Below are 14,717 nucleotides of genomic sequence, written 5' to 3'. Positions count from 1 at the left end.
GCTGAAGTCTGAGAATAACAGTACAGTACAGAACAGTCCTGTCTGAAAGCCTGTTCCATATCTCTCCCTGAGGACCTGGGCTTGTGGCCCAGACAAGAGCTAGTGCTGAGCTTCACGGCTGTGGCTTCTTTGTTCACCCTCCAGGTGGTTTGCTGCTGAATTCAAACCAGGAAGACTATCTCATTTAGCACCGAGTTGCTAGGGCTTTGTGGAATGTGTTGACAGGGCGTCAAAAGGCACTGTTCCAAACACCCAGAGTTAATCGAGGCATTCAAGATGATGAAGGGTTTTGTTAACAGTAAATAGTTTCTACTGGCAGTAAGGTCGGTAACCAGAGGACACAGATTTAAGACATTCAGTAAAAGCACCAGAGGGGAAGATGAGGAGAATTTGGTTTAAGTAGCGAGTTGTTGTGATGTGGAATGCGCTGCCTGGAAGCTGATTCAATAGGAACTTTCAAAAGTGGGATTCAATAAATACCTGAAGGGGAGAAAATTTGCAGAGCAAAGATGGAATGGGACTATATTGGAAAGCTCTTTCAAAGAGCCAGTACAGGCAAGGTATGCAGAATGGCCTCCTTCTATTGCAATTAATGACAGGCTGAGTCGAGTTGGAGTGAAATACCTGCAATATTTGGAGGGAAGCCTCATCCTCACTCAGGTGTTCTTTCTGTGATGTACAAGACTTCTTGATGTTTTTTAAATCTTTCAGTTTGCACACAGGAACTTTGATGGAAGAACATCGATCCAAAAACCTGCAAACAAAAGGCAAGAATGTTACTGGGCTGGCATAAAAAATGCCTATAAACCCTAATCCTTAGAGGTTTTCACTCTGGATTCACAACCCTGGTGCTGAATGAGATCAACATTGGCTTTCGTCTCACAGAGAGCTTTTAACAGTTGTTCTTAGGAGGCACTAATGCCCCACAAGAGATAAATTATAAGGACAGATTACACAAACTGGGGCTGTATTCCCCAGAATTTAGAATGTCAAGGGGTGACTGATCAAAGTTTTCAAGATATTAAGGGGAACAGGCAGGGTAGATAGAGCGAAAGTATTTCCGCTGCTTGGGGAGACTAGGGGGCAAAGTCTAACCATTAGAGCTTTCAGGAGTGAAATTAGGAAACACATAGACACACAAAGGTGGTAGAAGTTTGGATCTCATTGAATGGTGGAACATGCTCGAGGGGCTGAAAGGCCTCCTCCTGTTCCTATGTTCCTACGTGTGCCGGAAGCTCTGGCACCTCGCCAAACATGACGTCTCCATGTTCGAGTCTGAACAGTGCATATTGGCAGAGAGTCAACTGTTGGGTATTTCGCACTCCACCCTAGAATCCAGGCTGACTTTAACCCTCCCTCCATCTAACTTGAGGAATGTTGATGGAGAGTAGTATCGACCCCCAAACCTTTGCCTGAAGTGACATCCACTAACTTGCTACAGCCCAGGGACTTTCTGCTCAGTCTGGATCAGGAACATTTCCCAGACATGCCATTGCAAAAAAGAACTTACATTTCTATCGGGTCTTTTATCTCCTCAGGGCATCCCAAAGCCAATGAAGTACCTTGGAAGTGTAGTCAGTGTTGTAATATAGGAAACACGACAGCCAAATTGCACACAGCAAGCTCCCACAAACAGCAATGTGATAATCACTGGTTTTTAGTGATGTTGATTGAGGGATAAATATTGCACCCCCCTCCGATAACAGGGGGGAACTCCACTGCTCTTCAAAACAGCACCATGAGATCTTTTACACCCACCTGACAAGGCAGACTAGGCTTCAGTTTAAGCTGAAAGATGGCACCTCCGACATTGCAGCACTCCCTCAATACTGCACTGGAGTGCCAAGCTCGATTTTGTACTCAATTCTCTGGAGTGGGCTTTGAACCCACAACCTTTGGGTTCAGAGGTGAGGTTGTTCTGAACTAAAACATGGCTGACAATGCACTGACATTGAGAGTAAGAAGTTGGGCGTTTACCAAAGCAGCAATCTTAATTGATACTTTCAACTTCATATCAATAGGCCTTTAACAGCAACTCTTGCTCAACACCTCAATGTGGATTTTGCAATATGCTTTAAAATGTTGGAACTCCTACTCAGTACCTTCTGTGGATTTTGCAACTTAAAAAAGGGTGTTGCTCCAAGACTTGCAATCACCTGCATGCTGCATGGATAAGGTCAACAAGCGCCACAATTACCTTTGTCTCAGCTGGCTCAGATGCTCCTGACTGGCTTCCTTCTTGGAGCCTTTCTGTGGCAAAGACTTGCTGCAGGGAATCAAAGAGTGTGTTTAAAAACAGCTGTTATTTTGCAGAGAGAGAGAGAAACAAGAGAAATGCAATATCTGGAATGCTGACTGCTTAGTTGGAATGAGGCGCAGAGCAGGAAGCACAGCCACAATGCAATGAAATCCCAAAGCACTGAGCACAGGGTCAGAGATGACCCACCCACAATTCCACATGTGGAAACTGCCAGGGCAAGTGAGGGAGGCAGCGAGTGGAAGTCAGGAATATGTGGCGGAGGACACTGGTAAAGAAGTCAGTCCTTAACCTTTGCTTCACTATTGGCACAAAGGTAGTGGCAGAGGTCTCATTGCCTGCTCCGCCAGAAGACAGTGAAGAAAAGGGCATTGGACAAGTTTTCTGAATACAAAGCAAACATAGGAACTGGCTAGATATCTTGTCTCAATGGGTCTCACCGGTACATTGGACCACATTGGCTTCGTAACATCGCCCAATCTCACTCTGTCTCAGCTCATCTGCTGCTGAAACCCTCATCCATGCCGTTGTTACCTCGAGGGTTGACTATGCTATTGCACTCCTGGTTGGTATCCCACGTTCCACCCTCCATAAACTTGAGGTCATCCAAAACTCTGCTGTCCAAGTTCCGAACTTGCACCAAATCCCGTTCACCCAACACCCCGGTGATCACTGACCTACACTGGCTGCCGGTTGAAGAACATCTTTATTTTAAATTTGTCATCCGTGTTTTCAAATTCCTCCATGGTCTCCACCCCCGCCCGAGCTCCGTAACTTCCTCCAGCCCCAACAACCCTCCTTATCTCTGTAATCCATTCCAGCCCCCTACAACCCTCCTGATCTCTATAATCCATTCCAGCCCCCTAAAACCCTCCTTATCTCTGTAATCCATTCCAGCCCCCACAACCCTCCTTATCTCTGTAATCCATTCCAGCCCCCACAACCCTCCTTATCTCTGTAATCCATTCCAGCCCCCACAACTCTCCTTCTCTCTGTAATCCATTCCAGCCCCCTACAACCCTCCTTATCTCTGTAATCCATTCCAGCCCCCACAACCCTCCTTATCTCTGTAATCCATTCCAGCCCCCACAACTCTCCTTCTCTCTGTAATCCATTCCAGCCCCCTACAACCCTCCTTATCTCTGTAATCCATTCCAGCCCCCTACAACCCTCCTTATCTCTGTAATCCATTCCAGCCCCCACAACCCTCCTTATCTCTGTAATCCATTCCAGCCCCCACAACCCTCCTTATCTCTGTAATCCATTCCAGCCCCTACAACCCTCCTTATCTCTGTAATCCATTCCAGCCCCCTACAACCCTCCTTATCTCTGTAATCCATTCCAGCCCCCTACAACCCTCCTTATCTCTGTAATCCATTCCAGCCCCCACAACTCTCCTTCTCTCTGTAATCCATTCCAGCCCCCTACAACCCTCCTTATCTCTGTAATCCATTCCAGCCCCCTACAACTCTCCTTATCTCTGTAATCCATTCCAGCCCCCTACAACCCTCCTTATCTCTGTAATCCATTCCAGCCCCCTACAACCCTCCTTATCTCTGTAATCCATTCCAGCCCCCACAACCCTCCTTATCTCTGTAATCCATTCCAGCCCCCACAACCCTCCTTATCTCTGTAATCCATTCCAGCCCCCTACAACCCTCCTTATCTCTGTAATCCATTCCAGCCCCCTACAACCCTCCTTATCTCTGTAATCCATTCCAGCCCCCTACAACTCTCCTTATCTCTGTAATCCATTCCAGCCCCCTACAACCCTCCTTCTCTCTGTAATCCATTCCAGCCATCTACAACCCTCCTTATCTCTGTAATCCATTCCAGCCATCTACAACTCTCCTTATCTCTGTAATCCATTCCAGCCCCCTACAACCCTCCTTCTCTCTGTAATCCATTCCAGCCATCTACAACTCTCCTTCTCTCTGTAATCCATTCCAGCCATCTACAACTCTCCTTATCTCTGTAATCCATTCCAGCCCCCTACAACCCTCCTTCTCTCTGTAATCCATTCCAGCCATCTACAACTCTCCTTCTCTCTGTAATCCATTCCAGCCATCTACAACTCTCCTTATCTCTGTAATCCATTCCAGCCCCCTACAACCCTCCTTATCTCTGTAATCCATTCCAGCCCCCACAACCCTCCTTATCTCTGTAATCCATTCCAGCCCCCTACAACCCTCCTTCTCTCTGTAATCCATTCCAGCCCCCTACAACTCTCCTTATCTCTGTAATCCATTCCAGCCATCTACAACTCTCCTTATCTCTGTAATCCATTCCAGCCCCCTACAACCCTCCTTCTCTCTGTAATCCATTCCAGCCATCTACAACTCTCCTTATCTCTGTAATCCATTCCAGCCCCCTACAACCCTCCTTATCTCTGTAATCCATTCCAGCCCCCACAACCCTCCTTATCTCTGTAATCCATTCCAGCCCCCTACAACCCTCCTTATCTCTGTAATCCATTCCAGCCCCCTACAACCCTCCTGATCTCTATAATCCATTCCAGCCCCCTAAAACCCTCCTTATCTCTGTAATCCATTCCAGCCCCCACAACCCTCCTTATCTCTGTAATCCATTCCAGCCCCCACAACCCTCCTTATCTCTGTAATCCATTCCAGCCCCCACAACTCTCCTTCTCTCTGTAATCCATTCCAGCCCCCTACAACCCTCCTTATCTCTGTAATCCATTCCAGCCCCCACAACCCTCCTTATCTCTGTAATCCATTCCAGCCCCCACAACTCTCCTTCTCTCTGTAATCCATTCCAGCCCCCTAAAACCCTCCTTATCTCTGTAATCCATTCCAGCCCCCTACAACCCTCCTTATCTCTGTAATCCATTCCAGCCCCCACAACCCTCCTTATCTCTGTAATCCATTCCAGCCCCCACAACCCTCCTTATCTCTGTAATCCATTCCAGCCCCTACAACCCTCCTTATCTCTGTAATCCATTCCAGCCCCCACAACTCTCCTTCTCTCTGTAATCCATTCCAGCCCCCACAACCCTCCTTATCTCTGTAATCCATTCCAGCCCCCTACAACCCTCCTTATCTCTGTAATCCATTCCAGCCCCCTACAACCCTCCTTATCTCTGTAATCCATTCCAGCCCCCACAACTCTCCTTATCTCTGTAATCCATTCCAGCCCCCACAACCCTCCTTATCTCTGTAATCCATTCCAGCCCCCACAACCCTCCTTATCTCTGTAATCCATTCCAGCCCCCTACAACCCTCCTTATCTCTGTAATCCATTCCAGCCCCCTACAACCCTCCTTATCTCTGTAATCCATTCCAGCCCCCACAACTCTCCTTCTCTCTGTAATCCATTCCAGCCCCCTACAACCCTCCTTATCTCTGTAATCCATTCCAGCCCCCTACAACTCTCCTTATCTCTGTAATCCATTCCAGCCCCCTACAACCCTCCTTATCTCTGTAATCCATTCCAGCCCCCTACAACCCTCCTTATCTCTGTAATCCATTCCAGCCCCCACAACCCTCCTTATCTCTGTAATCCATTCCAGCCCCCACAACCCTCCTTATCTCTGTAATCCATTCCAGCCCCCTACAACCCTCCTTATCTCTGTAATCCATTCCAGCCCCCTACAACCCTCCTTATCTCTGTAATCCATTCCAGCCCCCTACAACTCTCCTTATCTCTGTAATCCATTCCAGCCCCCTACAACCCTCCTTCTCTCTGTAATCCATTCCAGCCATCTACAACCCTCCTTATCTCTGTAATCCATTCCAGCCATCTACAACTCTCCTTATCTCTGTAATCCATTCCAGCCCCCTACAACCCTCCTTCTCTCTGTAATCCATTCCAGCCATCTACAACTCTCCTTCTCTCTGTAATCCATTCCAGCCATCTACAACTCTCCTTATCTCTGTAATCCATTCCAGCCCCCTACAACCCTCCTTCTCTCTGTAATCCATTCCAGCCATCTACAACTCTCCTTCTCTCTGTAATCCATTCCAGCCATCTACAACTCTCCTTATCTCTGTAATCCATTCCAGCCCCCTACAACCCTCCTTATCTCTGTAATCCATTCCAGCCCCCACAACCCTCCTTATCTCTGTAATCCATTCCAGCCCCCTACAACCCTCCTTCTCTCTGTAATCCATTCCAGCCCCCTACAACTCTCCTTATCTCTGTAATCCATTCCAGCCATCTACAACTCTCCTTATCTCTGTAATCCATTCCAGCCCCCTACAATCCTCCTTCTCTCTGTAATCCATTCCAGCCATCTACAACTCTCCTTATCTCTGTAATCCATTCCAGCCCCCTACAACCCTCCTTCTCTCTGTAATCCATTCCAGCCATCTACAACTCTCCTTATCTCTGTAATCCATTCCAGCCCCCACAACCCTCCTTATCTCTGTAATCCATTCCAGCCCCCTACAACCCTCCTTATCTCTGTAATCCATTCCAGCCCCCTACAACCCTCCTTCTCTCTGTAATCCATTCCAGCCCCCTACAACTCTCCTTATCTCTGTAATCCATTCCAGCCATCTACAACTCTCCTTATCTCTGTAATCCATTCCAGCCCCCTACAACCCTCCTTCTCTCTGTAATCCATTCCAGCCATCTACAACTCTCCTTATCTCTGTAATCCATTCCAGCCCCCTACAACCCTCCTTCTCTCTGTAATCCATTCCAGCCATCTACAACTCTCCTTATCTCTGTAATCCATTCCAGCCCCCACAACCCTCCTTATCTTTGTAATCCATTCCAGCCCCCTACAACCCTCCTTATCTCTGTAATCCATTCCAGCCATCTACAACTCTCCTGATCTCTGTAATCCATTCCAGCCCCCACAACCCTCCTTGTCTCTGTAATCCATTCCAGCCCCCTACAACCCTCCTTATCTCTGTAATCCATTCCAGCCATCTACAACTCTCCTTCTCTCTGTAATCCATTCCAGCCATCTACAACCCTCCTCATCTCTGTAATCCATTCCAGCCTTAAAACCCTCCTTATCTCTATAACCTCCTCCAGCCCCCTACAACCCTCCTTATCTCTGTAATCCATTCCAGCCCCCTACAACCCTCCTTATCTCTGTAATCCATTCCAGCCCCCTACAACCCTCCTTATCTCTGTAATCCATTCCAGCCCCCTAAAACCCTCCTTGTCTCTGTAATCCATTCCAGCCCTCTACAACCCTCCTTATCTCTGTAATCCATTCCAGCACCCTACAACCCTCCTTATCTCTGTAATCCATTCCAGCCATCTACAACCCTCCTCATCTCTGTAATCCATTCCAGCCTTAAAACCCTCCTTATCTCTATAACCTCCTCCAGCCCCCTACAACCCTCCTTATCTCTGTAATCCATTCCAGCCCCCTACAACCCTCCTTATCTCTGTAATCCATTCCAGCCCCCTACAACCCTCCTTATCTCTGTAATCCATTCCAGCCCCCTAAAACCCTCCTTGTCTCTGTAATCCATTCCAGCCCTCTACAACCCTCCTTATCTCTGTAATCCATTCCAGCCCCCTACAACCCTCCTTATCTCTGTAATCCATTCCAGCCCACTAAAACCCTCCTTATCTCTGTAATCCATTCCAGCCCCCTACAACCCTCCTTATCTCTGTAATCCATTCCAGCCCCCTACAACCCTCCTTATCTCTGTAATCCATTCCAGCCCCCTACAACCCTCCTTATCTCTGTAATCCATTCCAGCCCCCTACAACCCTCCTTATCTCTGTAATCCATTCCAGCCCCCTACAACCCTCCTTATCTCTGTAATCCATTCCAGCCATCTACAACTCTCCTTATCTCTGTAATCCATTCCAGCCTTAAAACCCTCCCTATCTCTATAACCTCCTCCAGCCCCCTACAACCCTCCTTATCTCTGTAATCCATTCCAGCCATCTACAACCCTCCTTATCTCTGTAATCCATTCCAGCCCCCTACAACCCTCCTTATCTCTGTAATCCATTCCAGCCCCCTACAACCCTCCTTATCTCTGTAATCCATTCCAGCCCCCTACAACCCTCCTTATCTCTGTAATCCATTCCAGCCATCTACAACCCTCCTTATCTCTGTAATCCATTCCAGCCCCCTACAACCCTCCTTATCTCTGTAATCCATTCCAGCCCCCTACAACCCTCCTTATCTCAGTAATCCATTCCAGCCCCCACAACCCTCCTTATCTCTGTAATTCATTCCAGCCCCCTACAACTCTCCTTATCTCTGTAATCCATTCCAGCCCCCTACAACCCTCCTTATCTCTGTAATCCATTCCAGCCCCCTACAACCCTCCTTATCTCTGTAATCCATTCCAGCCATCTACAACCCTCCTTATCTCTGTAATCCATTCCAGCCCCCTACAACCCTCCTTATCTCTGTAATCCATTCCAGCCCCCTACAACCCTCCTTATCTCTGTAATCCATTCCAGCCCCCACAACCCTCCTTATCTCTGTAATCCATTCCAGCCCCCTACAACCCTCCTTATCTCTGTAATCCATTCCAGCCCCCTACAACTCTCCTTATCTCTGTAATCCATTCCAGCCCCCTACAACCCTCCTTCTCTCTGTAATCCATTCCAGCCATCTACAACTCTCCTTATCTCTGTAATCCATTCCAGCCCCCTACAACCCTCCTTATCTCTGTAATCCATTCCAGCCCCCTAAAACCCTCCTTGTCTCTGTAATCCATTCCAGCCCTCTACAACCCTCCTTATCTCTGTAATCCATTCCAGCCCCCTACAACCCTCCTTATCTCTGTAATCCATTCCAGCCCCCTAAAACCCTCCTTATCTCTGTAATCCATTCCAGCCCCCTACAACCCTCCTTATCTCTGTAATCCATTCCAGCCCCCTACAACCCTCCTTATCTCTGTAATCCATTCCAGCCCCCTACAACCCTCCTTATCTCTGTAATCCATTCCAGCCCCCTACAACTCTCCTTATCTCTGTAATCCATTCCAGCCCCCTACAACCCTCCTTCTCTCTGTAATCCATTCCAGCCATCTACAACTCTCCTTATCTCTGTAATCCATTCCAGCCCCCTACAACCCTCCTTATCTCTGTAATCCATTCCAGCCCCCTAAAACCCTCCTTGTCTCTGTAATCCATTCCAGCCCTCTACAACCCTCCTTATCTCTGTAATCCATTCCAGCCCCCTACAACCCTCCTTATCTCTGTAATCCATTCCAGCCCCCTAAAACCCTCCTTATCTCTGTAATCCATTCCAGCCCCCTACAACCCTCCTTATCTCTGTAATCCATTCCAGCCCCTACAACCCTCCTTATCTCTGTAATCCATTCCAGCCCCCTACAACCCTCCTTATCTCTGTAATCCATTCCAGCCATCTACAACTCTCCTTATCTCTGTAATCCATTCCAGCCCTCTACAACCCTCCTTATCTCTGTAATCCATTCCAGCCCCCTACAACCCTCCTTATCTCTGTAATCCATTCCAGCCCCCTAAAACCCTCCTTATCTCTGTAATCCATTCCAGCCCCCTACAACCCTCCTTATCTCTGTAATCCATTCCAGCCCCCTACAACCCTCCTTATCTCTGTAATCCATTCCAGCCCCTACAACCCTCCTTATCTCTGTAATCCATTCCAGCCCCCTAAAACCCTCCTTGTCTCTGTAATCCATTCCAGCCCTCTACAACCCTCCTTATCTCTGTAATCCATTCCAGCCCCCTAAAACCCTCCTTGTCTCTGTAATCCATTCCAGCCCTCTACAACCCTCCTTATCTCTGTAATCCATTCCAGCCCCCTAAAACCCTCCTTGTCTCTGTAATCCATTCCAGCCCTCTACAACCCTCCTTATCTCTGTAATCCATTCCAGCCCCCTACAACCCTCCTTATCTCTGTAATCCATTCCAGCCCCCTAAAACCCTCCTTATCTCTGTAATCCATTCCAGCCCTCTACAACCCTCCTTATCTCTGTAATCCATTCCAGCCCCCTAAAACCCTCCTTGTCTCTGTAATCCATTCCAGCCCTCTACAACCCTCCTTATCTCTGTAATCCATTCCAGCCCCCTACAACCCTCCTTATCTCTGTAATCCATTCCAGCCCCCTAAAACCCTCCTTATCTCTGTAATCCATTCCAGCCCCCTACAACCCTCCTTATCTCTGTAATCCATTCCAGCCCCCTACAACCCTCCTTATCTCTGTAATCCATTCCAGCCCCCTACAACCCTCCTTATCTCTGTAATCCATTCCAGCCCCCTACAACCCTCCTTATCTCTGTAATCCATTCCAGCCATCTACAACTCTCCTTATCTCTGTAATCCATTCCAGCCCCCTACAACCCTCCTTCTCTCTGTAATCCATTCCAGCCATCTACAACTCTCCTTATCTCTGTAATCCATTCCAGCCCCCTACAACCCTCCTCATCTCTGTAATCCATTCCAGCCTTAAAACCCTCCCTATCTCTATAACCTCCTCCAGCCCCCTACAACCCTCCTTATCTCTGTAATCCATTCCAGCCCCCTACAACCCTCCTTATCTCTGTAATCCATTCCAGCCATCTACAACTCTCCTTATCTCTGTAATCCATTCCAGCCCCCTACAACCCTCCTTCTCTCTGTAATCCATTCCAGCCATCTACAACTCTCCTTATCTCTGTAATCCATTCCAGCCCCCTACAACCCTCCTCATCTCTGTAATCCATTCCAGCCTTAAAACCCTCCCTATCTCTATAACCTCCTCCAGCCCCCTACAACCCTCCTTGTCTCTGTAATCCATTCCAGCCCCCTACAACCCTCCTTATCTCTGTAATCCATTCCAGCCCCCACAAACCTCCTTATCTCTGTAATCCATTCCAGCCTTAAAACCCTCCCTATCTCTATAACCTCCTCCAGCTCCTACAACCCTCCTTATCTCTGTAATCCATTCCAGCCTTAAAACCCTCCCTATCTCTATAACCTCCTCCAGCCCCAACAACCCTCCTTATCTCTGTAATCCATTCCAGCCCCCTACAACCCTCCTTATCTCTGTAATCCATTCCAGCCCCCTACAACCCTCCTTATCGCTGTAATCCATTCCAGCCCCCACAACCCTCCTTATCTCTGTAATCCATTCCAGCCCCCTACAACCCTCCTTATCTCTGTAATCCATTCCAGCCCCCTACAACCCTCCTTATCTCTGTAATCCATTCCAGCCCCCTAAAACCCTCCTTATCTCTGTAATCCATTCCAGCCCCCTACAACCCTCCTTATCTCTGTAATCCATTCCAGCCCCCTACAACCCTCCTTCTCTCTGTAATCCATTCCAGCCTCCACAACTCTCCTTATCTCTGTAATCCATTCCAGCCCCCACAACCCTCCTTATCTCTGTAATCCATTCCAGCCCCCACAACCCTCCTTATCTCTGTAATCCATTCCAGCCCCCTAAAACCCTCCTTATCTCTGTAATCCATTCCAGCCCCCTACAACCCTCCTTATCTCTGTAATCCATTCCAGCCCCCTACAACCCTCCTTCTCTCTGTAATCCATTCCAGCCCCCACAACTCTCCTTATCTCTGTAATCCATTCCAGCCCCCACAACCCTCCTTATCTCTGTAATCCATTCCAGCCCCCACAACCCTCCTTATCTCTGTAATCCATTCCAGCCCCCTACAACCCTCCTTCTCTCTGTAATCCATTCCAGCCCCCACAACTCTCCTTATCTCTGTAATCCATTCCAGCCCCCACAACCCTCCTTATCTCTGTAATCCATTCCAGCCCCCACAACCCTCCTTATCTCTGTAATCCATTCCAGCCCCCTAAAACCCTCCTTATCTCTGTAATCCATTCCAGCCCCCTACAACCCTCCTTATCTCTGTAATCCATTCCAGCCCCCTACAACCCTCCTTCTCTCTGTAATCCATTCCAGCCCCCACAACTCTCCTTATCTCTGTAATCCATTCCAGCCCCCACAACCCTCCTTCTCTCTGTAATCCATTCCAGCCCCCACAACCCTCCTTATCTCTGTAATCCATTCCAGCCCCCACAACCCTCCTTCTCTCTGTAATCCATTCCAGCCCCCTACAACCCTCCTTATCTCTGTAATCCATTCCAGCCCCCTACAACTCTCCTTATCTTTGTAATCCATTCCAGCCCCCTACAACCCTCCTTATCTCTGTAATCCATTCCAGCCCCCACAACTCTCCTTATCTCTGTAATCCATTCCAGCCCCCACAACCCTCCTTATCTCTGTAATCCATTCCAGCCCCCACAACCCTCCTTATCTCTGTAATCCATTCCAGCCCCCTACAACCCTCCTTATCTCTGTAATCCATTCCAGCCCCCTACAACCCTCCTTATCTCTGTAATCCATTCCAGCCCCCTACAACTCTCCTTATCTTTGTAATCCATTCCAGCCATCTACAACCCTCCTTATCTCTGTAATCCATTCCAGCCCCCTACAACTCTCCTTATCTTTGTAATCCATTCCAGCCCTCTACAACCCTCCTTATCTCTGTAATCCATTCCAGCCCCCTACAACTCTCCTTATCTCTGTAATCCATTCCAGCCCCCTACAACTCTCCTTATCTTTGTAATCCATTCCAGCCCTCTACAACCCTCCTTATCTCTGTAATCCATTCCAGCCCCCTACAACTCTCCTTATCTCTGTAATCCATTCCAGCCCCCCACAACCCTCCTTATCTCTGTAATCCATTCCAGCCCCCTACAACCCTCCTTATCTCTGTAATCCATTCCAGCCCCCTACAACCCTCCTTATCTCTGTAATCCATTCCAGCCCCCTACAACCCTCCTTATCTCTGTAATCCATTCCAGCCCCCTACAACTCTCCTTATCTCTGTAATCCATTCCAGCCCCCTACAACCCTCCTTATCTCTGTAATCCATTCCAGCCCTCTACAACCCTCCTTATCTCTGTAATCCATTCCAGCCCCCTACAACTCTCCTTATCTTTGTAATCCATTCCAGCCCTCTACAACCCTCCTTATCTCTGTAATCCATTCCAGCCCCCTACAACTCTCCTTATCTCTGTAATCCATTCCAGCCCCCTACAACCCTCCTTATCTTTGTAATCCATTCCAGCCCTCTACAACCCTCCTTATCTCTGTAATCCATTCCAGCCCCCTACAACTCTCCTTATCTTTGTAATCCATTCCAGCCCCCTACAACCCTCCTTATCTCTGTAATCCATTCCAGCCATCTACAACTCTCCTTATCTCTGTAATCCATTCCAGCCCCCTACAACTCTCCTTATCTTTGTAATCCATTCCAGCCCCCTACAACTCTCCTTATCTCTGTAATCCATTCCAGCCCCCTACAACTCTCCTTATCTCTGTACTCCATTCCAGCCCCCACAACCCTCCTTATCTCTGTAATCCATTCCAGCCCCCTACAACTCTCCTTATCTTTGTAATCCATTCCAGCCATCTACAACTCTCCTTATCTCTGTAATCCATTCCAGCCCCCTACAACTCTCCTTATCTCTGTAATCCATTCCAGCCCCCACAACCCTCCTTATCTCTGTAATCCATTCCAGCCCCCACAACCCTCCTTATCTCTGTAATCCATTCCAGCCCCCTACAACTCTCCTTATCTTTGTAATCCATTCCAGCCATCTACAACTCTCCTTATCTCTGTAATCCATTCCAGCCATCTACAACTCTCCTTATCTCTGTAATCCATTCCAGCCCCCACAACCCTCCTTATCTCTGTAATCCATTCCAGCCCCCTACAACCCTCCTCATCTCTGTAATCCATTCCAGCCTTAAAACCCTCCCTATCTCTATAACCTCCTCCAGCCCCCTACAACCCTCCTTATCTCTGTAATCCATTCCAGCCATCTACAACCCTCCTTATCTCTGTAATCCATTCCAGCCCCCACAACCCTCCTTATCTCTGTAATCCATTCCAGCCCCCTACAACCCTCCTTATCTCTGTAATCCATTCCAGCCCCCTACAACCCTCCTTATCTCTGTAATCCATTCCAGCCCCCTACAACCCTCCTTATCTCTGTAATCCATTCCAGCCCCCACAACCCTCCTTATCTCTGTAATCCATTCCAGCCCCCTACAACTCACCTTATCTCTGTAATCCATTCCAGCCCCCTACAACTCTCCTTATCTCTGTAATCCATTCCAGCCCCCTACAACTCTCCTTATCTCTGTAATCCATTCCAGCCCCCTAAAACCCTCCTTGTCTCTGTAATCCATTCCAGCCCTCTACAACCCTCCTTATCTCTGTAATCCATTCCAGCCCCCTACAACCCTCCTTATCTCTGTAATCCATTCCAGCCCCCTAAAACCCTCCTTATCTCTGTAATCCATTCCAGCCCCCTACAACCCTCCTTATCTCTGTAATCCATTCCAGCCCCTACAACCCTCCTTATCTCTGTAATCCATTCCAGCCCCCTACAACCCTCCTTATCTCTGTAATCCATTCCAGCCCCCTACAACCCTCCTTATCTCTGTAATCCATTCCAGCCCCTACAACCCTCCTTATCTCTGTAATCCATTCCAGCCCCCTACAACTCTCC

The 14,717-nt window shown here is 48.2% G+C and overlaps 1 protein-coding gene across 1 annotated transcript in view; it reads right to left on the bottom strand.

Moving 5' to 3' along the window:
• Positions 1 to 14,717, bottom strand: part of cenpq (centromere protein Q) — a 50,383-nt gene that overhangs the window by 18,349 nt on the left and 17,317 nt on the right. The window contains 2 exon segments of the mRNA XM_068060211.1: positions 625 to 754; positions 2,198 to 2,266. Coding sequence (XP_067916312.1) covers positions 625 to 754; positions 2,198 to 2,266 — 199 coding nt within the window.

This window comes from Heterodontus francisci, chromosome 28, assembly GCF_036365525.1.
Source record: "Heterodontus francisci isolate sHetFra1 chromosome 28, sHetFra1.hap1, whole genome shotgun sequence".
In the NCBI taxonomy this organism is placed as follows: domain Eukaryota; kingdom Metazoa; phylum Chordata; class Chondrichthyes; order Heterodontiformes; family Heterodontidae; genus Heterodontus; species Heterodontus francisci.
This window is presented reverse-complemented; position numbering and strand designations above follow the sequence as displayed.